The sequence below is a fragment of the Carassius gibelio genome, chromosome A10, assembly GCF_023724105.1.
Source record: "Carassius gibelio isolate Cgi1373 ecotype wild population from Czech Republic chromosome A10, carGib1.2-hapl.c, whole genome shotgun sequence".
NCBI lineage: Eukaryota > Metazoa > Chordata > Actinopteri > Cypriniformes > Cyprinidae > Carassius > Carassius gibelio.
In genome coordinates this window covers 15,161,658-15,172,159 of record NC_068380.1, presented here as the reverse complement: position 1 = coordinate 15,172,159, position 10,502 = coordinate 15,161,658, and the positions used below count along the sequence as shown (strand labels likewise).

Below are 10,502 nucleotides of genomic sequence, written 5' to 3'. Positions count from 1 at the left end.
GCAATAAATTGTTTTAAGAAAGTCATTTGCTGACAAATAACAAAGACATGATACTTGTTTGAGGTTAGCCAGGAAGAGGAGTCAGAGGAGCACGTGGTCTTGAGATACAGCGGGGATAATGTTCAGAGAGAGTTGAGAGAGATAGAGGTTCAGGACATGACATTAAAAGAGCTATTGAGCACACAACATAGGGCACAGACTTGGTGGGTTTTGTTACATGTCACCCAAAATCATTACAATTAAAAGAACCAAAGACTTAAACTACTTCAGTCTTAAAATTACAAATGACTTGCTTCTTGCGTATGTTCAAGGCTGCATCTCATTGCTAGTTTTAATTGATTTTAGTGCTGCATTCAACACCATAGATCATAATATACTCATAGATCAATTACAAAACTATACAGTTATTCAAGGGTAGGCTCTAAGATGGTTTAGATCCTACCTCTCCCATCACTACCACTTTGTTTATTTAAATGGGAAGTCATCTCATTTATCACCAGTAAAATCTGGAGTGCCACAAGGATCCGTCCTAGGTCCTCTGCTATGTTCAGTATACATGTTGGCCCTTTGGCCCTTTGTAATATTATTAGAAAATACTGGATTAGTTTACACTGTTATGCTGATGATACTCAACTATGTATCTAAACGACACTAGATAAATTATCTAAGCTAACAGAGTGTGTTAAAAATTTAATTTCATTTTCTCCTATTAAATTCAGATAAGACAGAGATTTTACTTATTGGACAAAAACAAAAACAAAAAACAGTACACAGAATCTTGTAGATTACAGTTTGCTACTAGACATATGTACTGTTACTTCCTCTACAGTCAAAAATCTGGGTGACGTATTAGACAGCAACTTGTCTTTTGAAAATCATATTTCCCATGTTACAAGAACAACATTCTTCCAAACGGACTCTTTAAACGGAGCCTCAGATGTAAAGTTATTCGCTGTCAAAGTGACGCCAAAATGAATGGCAGTCAATGCGAACGCTAACGCAAGTGAAGTTCTGCTACAAGATGGCAGCCCCCGGTCGACTTCCTTGCCGCCTGGCTCAACACAACCCATCGTTACCAGGGGGCAAGGAACTCGACCGGAAGTTGAAGTCGGGTGGGGGCTGCCATCTTTTAGCAGAACTTCACTTGCGTTAGCATTCCCATTGACTCCCATTCATTTTGGCGTCACTTTGACAGCGAATAACTTTACATCTGAGGCGTTTAAAGACTCCGTTTGTCCATTATTTATTTCTAAAGATACACGACAATGTATAAAGGGCTCCATTACCTTCTATGTTACATTATGGCCCCGTATAAACAGTTTTTGTAAAAAATAGGCTAACGATTGCGTCATAACCACTCGTCTCTCTGTCGCATTACCGTACAGACAGGAGGAGAAGCTCGCAGGCAATTAACTTAATATGGCGTAGTGGCGTTACATTTTAAAATACTATACAAAATAATTAATCAGAATACTTACTCTTGCTCACTCACGACAAAGAACTCCCCGCTCAAGCTCGCCGTCTCTGCAAGATTAACCATGGCAGTTTGCACGCATAGCTGCTAGAAGATTTACATCTGTCAGACAGGTTGCTGACGTCGTCAAGCTTCGTTTGAGTCTGCGCGTCAGAAACGGAAGTGCTCAAAAACGCTAAAAATGGGCTTCACTTGTCTCAATTGAGTTCCAATGGGGTCGCTGTGTCCATTTCTTTTACTGTCTATGATCGTTACAGCAGCCATAATTCCAGCCAATCAGAGACAAAGCTGCTAAATTCTGATTGGCTGCTTTGACAACCAATCAAAACATTCCTTGGATTACAACAGCAGAGGAAAATATAGTGTGTGCATAATTATTATGCAAATTGAACTGATCATACTTTTTCCAAGCACAATTTACCAATTATCTTAATAACTATTAACATTGTATTTAATTATTTATAACTGATATTTAATTGTTCATGAAGGCTGGAAGTGAAAAATGCCTTATATTCAGGTATGCATAATTATTAAGCAGGTTTTCTATAACAAATTGAAAATCTCAAAAGATAAACTGTCTGCACACTTGAATCCTTAAAGCAAATTTAATCACCAAGCTTTTGGTCAAACGACTATCCTCATGGCATATAGACCTCTGATCTCTGAACTCCATGATCTCCCTTCTGATACCATTTTAGCTATGTTTGATGTAGAAATTCTTTATACCAATATTACTCATGAACGAGGTATTACATCACTAGAATACTACATGCAGAATCGCCCTGAGGATGTTAATCCTCCTAACACTTTCGTCTGTGATTTGGCATCATCAATCCTTAGATTAAATTTCTTTGCTTTCCACCAGGAAGAATATTACCTCCAAGTTAAAGGCACAAGTATGGGGAGTACATTTGCCCCCAGTTATGCTAACGTGTATGTTGGATTCTCTGAACAACAGTTTATTTTTAATGAGGACAGAAATCCCTTCTACAGTAAAATCATCAGATATTTTAGATATTTAGATGATGTCTTGTGTGTTTTTAAAGGGTCCCAAGATGAGCTGAATAAATTCAACATTCACCTCAACAGGATGAGCTCAGTTCTAAAATTCACTGTAGAATCTGACTCCATTTGTGTGCATTTCTTAGACATGTGGATCAAACTAGAAGATGGTAGACTGACCACAACCCTCTATTGTAAAGAGACTGATCGCAATTCATTCCTTCTGGCAAGCGGCTCGCATCCCAGTGCCTTAAAAAACGGCCTGCCTAAGAGTCAATACTGTATACATATACAGTACAGACCAAATGTTTGGACACACCTTCTCATTCAAAGAGCTTTCTTTATTTTCATGACTATGGAAATTGTAGAGTCACACTGAAGGCAACAAGGGCTATTTGACTGAGAAGGAGAGTGATATGGGTGCTGCGCCAGATGACCTGGCCTCCACAGTCACCGGACCTGAACCCAATCGAGATGGTTTAGGGGTGAGCTGGACCACAGACAGAAGGCAAAAGGGCCAACAAGTGCTAAGCATCTCTCGGGGAACTCCTTCAAGACTGTTGGAAGACCATTTCAGGTGACTACCTCTTGAAGCTCATCAAGAGAATGCCAAGAGTGTGCAAAGCAGTAATCAAAGCAAAAGGTGGCTACTTTGAAGAACCTACAATATACAAATATATACCTACAAATATATACATTTTCAGTTGTTTCACACTTTTTTGTTATGTATATAATTCCACATGTGTTAATTCATAGTTTTGATGCCTTCGGTGTGAATCTACAATTTTCATAGTCATGAAAATAAAGAAAACTCTTTGAATGAGAAGGTGTGTCCAAACTTTTGGTCTGTACTGTATATATACAGTACAGACTGTACTGTATATATACATATATATATGTACATATATATATATATATATATATATGTACATATATATATATATATATATATATGTACATATATATATATATATATGTACATATATATATATGTACATATATATATATATATACATATATGTACATATATATATATATATATATATATATATATATATATATATATATGCATAAATATAAAATTTAATGCAAAAATAACTTTCGTACGCACATTTTCTACACAAAACTTAGTTCGCGTGCGTGCAGAATGCACTTTTGCACGCTCAAAATATAATCTTTCGCGTTCATAATTGTGGCAGAGATATAATCCCATAGTATTGCACCAATTACGCTGGACGCCAACCGCCGTTAAATTTTAAAAGAAAAAGTAAAAGAACCACACAGACACCTCTTGAATGCGTCAGCGTTTAGTGCAGTGCGTCGATTTTGAAAAGGGAGGGGGGAGAAACGCGTAAACACTACTGCGCATGTGCAGCCGTGTTCTCAGACTTAGCTTACGGTAGTGATTTTGGTGTAGTATAGTCATCATGAAGGCTCTTAGAGGAATGGTGAGCGGAGCTGTGAGCGAAATATCATCCGCTGTTACCGGGAGCAAACACGTCGCCGTTCGGGAAAATGTCCTCGCCGTGACTCGTGACTACATTTCTCAGCCGAGATTAAGTGAGTGATCAGTGCTGACTATGAAGGGCCCTTACAAACAGACACCCACTACTGTAACGATCAAATGATGTGTGTATGTCGCAGCGAATGAATGCCATGCTCTGTATTTACACTGCATCTGCTAATCGTCCTCGTCATGTTATTTTCAGCTAAAGACATTACACTTCTGATTTTTAACATATCTGGTACTGTACATCTGTGATTAGTTAACGTTATGCGTTCAGGTGAATCCAGGGACAGCCTGCTAATTAAATTATATTTTCATTGCAAATGCGTAGTTTACGTCAAATTGCGTGTAAGTTACTTAAAATTCAGTTTAATGATAGGTTGGATTTCACAACTTATGACTTAAAATTAAATATGATGCAGATTTTAGAATGGTTGATCTGTATCGTGATGGCGTCATGGCAAGCGGTGCTAACAATTAGACTAATGCTTTCACTAGTATCTATATTTATGTTATCAGTCCTTTTAATTACTTAATATTTAATATAAAGTAACATAGAAGTATTAGTACCTATTTAAAAATATGTTACTCATATGTGTCAAAAACAATTGGAATACTAGTTTAAGTGAATAGTCAATATCTGAACAACAGCAAATTTAATGACAAAAATGTAAAATTTGTTACCAGTAACAACAGAATAGATGTCTTTTACTACTGGAGGCAGGACAGGAAAGAAATACATACTAGTATTCAATAAGATGTTACTAGTGAAATGGAAAGCTACTAGTGCTTATTAAAATAAGTAAGCAAAGTCCCTTTAAGGCAAAACAAAAAGTACTAATAACATAAAAATTATATTAGTTAGTTAAAGGAATAATGTTAAATTGGCTTACTATAGATGGCAGCATCATCAGATGAATTGATGACATCACAGCATGCAAGGAACTTTAACAAATTTTACATTTAAACTGGTTGATTCTCAAATATGGAGTCTTTTTAGTAAAAAAAAAAATAAATAAATCGCATTATTTAAAACAAACAATGAATACAATTTTACAAATAACATTTATAAGGCATCATGACCTTTTATTTTCTGATTATGATCATCTCAGTCTGTTATTTATTTCTATATGGGTTTATGTTTTTATACATTATAAGCGACGTTCTCATTCTTTTTCTTTTTTTTTCTTTTTAAAGAGACTTTGACCATATCATGATGTCATATTTTATAAGGTGATATGTGCTTTTTTTTCTTACTTTATTTATTTTTTATCAATGCAGTGCTTACTGAACTTTGTTCATGTAATAATAATAAAAAATAAAAAATAAAACTTTGTAATTTGATTTAGACTAAAACCACTCTTGTGACATTGTTAACTGTGTGTACAGCATATAAAACTGTTGCTGGTGTTAATGGACCCCTGGTGATTTTGGATCACGTGAAGGTATTGGATTTCTATATTATTATTACCTTTGTTATACATCTGATCTGATTTGATTTGTATTGTATTTTAGAAACATAATGCACCAGAATCTGGCGCCACAACTCTCTGCTTACTTATTCAATATAAAAATATAAAATGTTACAATATAAAATATTTTCATATAAATTGTAATGATAACTTGCCCACATCTACACAATAACCCATCTAGCTACAGCTGTAGAGGTTTACCATTACTAAGATGTTCATTATTGTCTTTATAATTATGAATCCAGAAGCCGAGGCAATCATCTCATATGTTTGGAAAATACTGGATTACTCTGAGGTTCTTGATGTAACATTAACCTGTTGCTCAGTAGCATTCTGTATATCTGGTTTAGTTCCCCAGGTTTGCTGAGATTGTTCATCTGACTCTTCCTGATGGCACCAAGAGGAGCGGACAAGTGCTGGAGGTCACAGGCTCCAAAGCTGTGGTTCAGGTCAGGGAACGAGACCTTCTGAAACAACTAGGTTTTTTTCCTCCATTGTGGAAATTTCATCAGTAGCATACCTCATTTTTTTATTTGTAGGTTTTTGAGGGAACGTCTGGTATCGATGCCCAAAAAACCACATGTGAATTCACAGGGGACATTTTGCGTACACCTGTGTCTGAGGATATGCTAGGTAAGAATAAAAAAAGGAGACGTTCTGAAGCCATCTGATGTTTTTTTTTATCATGTGTATTTGCTAACACTAGGAGTGTATTACAGGTCGGGTCTTCAACGGGTCAGGAAAGCCGATTGATCGAGGGCCTGCGGTGCTAGCGGAGGACTACTTGGACATTATGGGTAAATTTCAATGAGGCCACGTTAATGATCATGCTCACAAATTGTCATCAGTGGCATTTTTGAGTATTGATAGTATGTGTACCATCCAATTTCCTCCTGCTTCATGTAGGTCAGCCGATTAATCCTCAGTGTCGTATTTATCCTGAGGAAATGATCCAGACAGGCATCTCTGCCATTGATGGCATGAACAGTATTGCTAGAGGCCAAAAAATTCCTATTTTCTCTGCAGCTGGCCTACCCCACAATGAGGTAAGACCCCTGTCAGTTTTTTTTAATTTGTTTGTATCATTCTTTTCTGGTTTTTATCTTAAAGGTAGGAAGGATGTTGAATATATAAAAACATGATTACATAAAAGTTGATTCTCCTTGAAAATGCAGACATGTGTTGAATTGGTTTTATTAAATAATTTTCTTTTCAGTGAGGATGCAGTGAATTAATCAAAAGTGACAGTAAACTCATTTATAGTATTGCTTTATAATTATAGTATTATTCAATGTATATTATATTTATATTTCAGATAAATGGGTCTTTTGAACTTTTTATTCATCAAATAATGCAGAGAAAAATAGATACCATGGTTTCCAAAAAAAAATCTGTTTTATACATTGCTTATAAGAAGAAATGTTTCTTGAGCAGCATATTAGAATGATTTCTTAAAGATCATGTGACAGTGAAGACTGGTGTAATGATGATGAAAATTCAGCTTTGCGTCACATAATTAAATTGTATTTTAAAATGCACTCAAATAATTAATAGTTATAATTGCAATAATTGTTATCAAATAAATGCTGCCTTGGTGATCAAAAGAAACAATGTTTTTCAAAAACATTATAAAGTCTTATTGACAACCAAACATTTGAACTGTATTGCATGTAAAATGCAATGTCGCTGTAGCAAATGTAAAAATAATAAACACCGTTAACCAGACACAGTGGCTATGTTTACATGCACACTTTTTTTTTTTTTTTTTTTAAATCGGACTGAATTCATTACGATTGATGAATCTGATTGTAGTGTTTACATGAACGCTAAATAAAGTTACCCGGTTGATGTGCGCATTTTATATGTCACAAGCTTCAAATCGGAATATATTTTTTTAGACATGCGCACACTGCTCAAATAGTGAAAGTGACATATAGATAATATTGAGTTTCTCAGTGTTTGCACATAATAACCACTCTCCTACGTGGTTTCTTTATTTGTTTTCAGCAGCAAAATTATTATATACACCTTTATGGATAAATAAACATATAAACCGCTGTTCTGCTCATATTTATCACAAAAAAAAAAAAAAAAAAAAAAGCCCCTCCCTGTGCCCAAAATGGGTTTCCTGTGGATGAGTATCCAAAACTATGCTGTGCTGCTCCACTTTACAGTTGCCGAGTGAAATGAGAGTTTTATAATGAATGGACATGCATTTATACAACACTTTATTCAAAAGGAAGAGCCGTCGTTCCGTGCGTCATACGTCATTACGTTATTTCATTGCACATGCGCAGTCCTTTCAGTTACATGGTTCAATTGATTGAGTGTTTACATGCACACTTAATCGTATTAGAAGAGGAATAAAACATCCCCTTCAATCCGATCGAAATTTAATTTGGATCGAGCTCAATCAGATCGATTAAAGTGTTTATACGAATGTTTTTCAATCCGATTGAGCCTTCAATCCGATAACAAATGGATTATTTGGGTGCATGTAAAGTAGCCAGTGGCTCAAATCAAAGGGATTTATTGTCTTTTAACCACTGCACATCTTGTACACATCTTGACTTAGTAAAATTTTGGAAAATATCCAAAATGCCCATTTTTACCAAGTCTAATGTAGTTATCTTACAGTTGAACCCTCATTGTAATGTGTGTTTTTCAGATTGCTGCACAGATCTGTCGTCAGGCGGGTTTGGTGAAGAAGTCCAAAGATGTGATGGATTACAGTGAGGAGAACTTTGCCATTGTGTTTGCTGCCATGGGGGTGAGCAACACCTCTGATTAAAAGTTAGCAATCTACATCCATACCAGTGGGATATCTTCATGACTTTACTTGTATCTTCAGGTCAACATGGAGACTGCAAGATTTTTTAAGTCTGATTTTGAAGAGAACGGATCTATGGACAACGTATGCCTCTTTTTAAATTTGGCCAATGATCCCACGTCAGTATCTTCTAAAATATTCTTCAAAGTAAAGGGATAGTTCACCAAAAAATGAAATCATGTCATCATTTATTCACCATCATGTCATTCCAAACTCATATATAGTCTTTTGGGTTTTTAAATAGGGATGGCCACTTTGGTTAATGGACCGACATCCGTTACTTTTGAACATTAACCATTAACTGATATAAGATTAGAATATTAAATTATTATTAAATAAAAATAGAATAGATAAGTGTCCATGACCCTGACGTGTGAGTTCCGCTCCTGCTAATTTTTTTTTTTTTTTTTTTTTGCCCGCTTCCGCAAACATTCCTATATTGTTTAGAATTTTCACCCTATCAATATTTGGGTATTGAAACCGCTTTTGAATGCGCGTTCGCTGTTCACTTTTGATTTTATGTCCACTCACACTCAATGTAAAGAAGCACATCTAATCTTACAAGATCAGATTTTTGTGTGGGTGAGTTCAGAGTAAATTCCAGGTATAGGTCACCATACTTTGCCACACATTACTTCACATTTTCGGAAGGTCATGCAGGTTTGGAATCACATGAATGTGAGTAAATAATGACTCAGAAATATGTATTTTGATATGACTTGGACCACAATGTTTGATTTCCTGACGCAGGATTGAACGCATCATCACCCCTCGCCTTGCACTTACCTCAGCTGAGTTTCTGGCTTACCAGTGTGAGAAACACGTGCTGGTCATATTGACAGACATGAGCTCTTATGCTGAGGCTTTACGAGAGGTACGATGTGTGAATTTATACTGGAAGCCATTAACATCAAAGTTAAACATGTTACTTAATTTTACTTAAATTTTACTTATAACCATGCATTAAACCCTATCATTTTGAAGGTCTCAGCAGCTAGAGAAGAGGTTCCTGGGCGACGTGGTTTCCCAGGTTACATGTACACTGATCTGGCAACAATATACGAGAGGGCTGGACGTGTGGAGGGACGCAATGGCTCCATCACCCAAATCCCAATCCTCACTATGCCCAACGATGGTTAGCAAACCTACTCCTACCTACTCTTGTTTTAATCCTTTAACCATCATAAAGGGTTACCTTACTTATTTTCATCACCTAAACACAGATATTACCCATCCTATTCCCGATTTAACTGGCTACATCACTGAGGGTCAAATTTATGTGGACAGGCAGCTGCATAACAGACAGGCAAGAAACAAGCTTACAGTCTGAACATTAGTTATATAGTATGATTGAATCTCGTGTGTTGTTTCATAGTAATTGTTGATATTTCTGTGCAGATCTATCCTCCTATCAATGTACTACCTTCTTTGTCTCGACTGATGAAGTCAGCCATTGGTGAAGGAATGACACGCAAAGACCACTCAGATGTTTCTAATCAGCTGGTAAGTATGGACCTAAATTATTTTCATATTCATATTAATCAAAAGTGTTTTTGAATGAAGCCTCTTATGCTAATTAAGGCTGCATTTATTTGATCAAATTACTATATAGTTTTAAAGGGGTCATCGGATGCTAAATTAACTTTTAGATGTTTTTTAACATAAATGTGTGTTGGAAGTGTATGTACACATCTATATTATAATGATAAAAATCCACCCAGTGGTTTTTATCTAATTCCTAAAAATAATGTCCCCTTTTTCAAATCAGGCCATTCTCAGTTGCTCCCACGATTGTTGATTGACAGTGCCATCTTACCTTAGACCTGCCCTGTGTGAGTTGTCACAATCCGACCACAATTGTTTCACTGCCCGAGCAGATGTAGATAAGAATGGCTCCGTAGAGATTGAGGTGTTTTATTGTTAAATGTAATAATGAACATAGCAGTGGTCATTTACTCCCCACATCTGAGCCACTGAAGATGCAGTGGATTACTTTTGTTTGTTAAGGGAATGTGCCCCCAATCTACCTAAATGTATATACACTAGGGCTGCATGATGTGTCATTTAAGCATCGATATCACAATGTATGAATCCACGATAGTCACATCCCAGGATGTGCGATGTAGGCTGTCGTAGTTGATCCGTTATTCATTAACTGTACGGGCCAGCTGCTCCCCGGCCCTTGATGAATGTGATTCGCGGGTTAATTGCACAGCT

General features: G+C 36.2%; 1 protein-coding gene across 1 annotated transcript in view; it reads left to right on the top strand.

Annotated features, from left to right (window-relative positions):
* The first annotated feature begins 3,831 nt into the window (after positions 1-3,831).
* The window catches only part of LOC128021320 (V-type proton ATPase subunit B, brain isoform), a 12,047-nt gene continuing 5,376 nt past the window's right edge, over positions 3,832-10,502 (top strand). The window contains exons 1-12 of the mRNA XM_052608431.1: positions 3,832-4,036; positions 5,373-5,428; positions 5,806-5,904; positions 5,995-6,088; positions 6,175-6,252; positions 6,362-6,501; positions 8,124-8,225; positions 8,307-8,404; positions 9,036-9,159; positions 9,270-9,420; positions 9,509-9,591; positions 9,684-9,788. Coding sequence (XP_052464391.1) covers positions 3,904-4,036; positions 5,373-5,428; positions 5,806-5,904; positions 5,995-6,088; positions 6,175-6,252; positions 6,362-6,501; positions 8,124-8,225; positions 8,307-8,404; positions 9,036-9,159; positions 9,270-9,420; positions 9,509-9,591; positions 9,684-9,788 — 1,263 coding nt within the window. The 5' untranslated portion in view covers positions 3,832-3,903. The remainder of the gene's footprint in view (positions 4,037-5,372; positions 5,429-5,805; positions 5,905-5,994; positions 6,089-6,174; positions 6,253-6,361; positions 6,502-8,123; positions 8,226-8,306; positions 8,405-9,035; positions 9,160-9,269; positions 9,421-9,508; positions 9,592-9,683; positions 9,789-10,502) is intronic.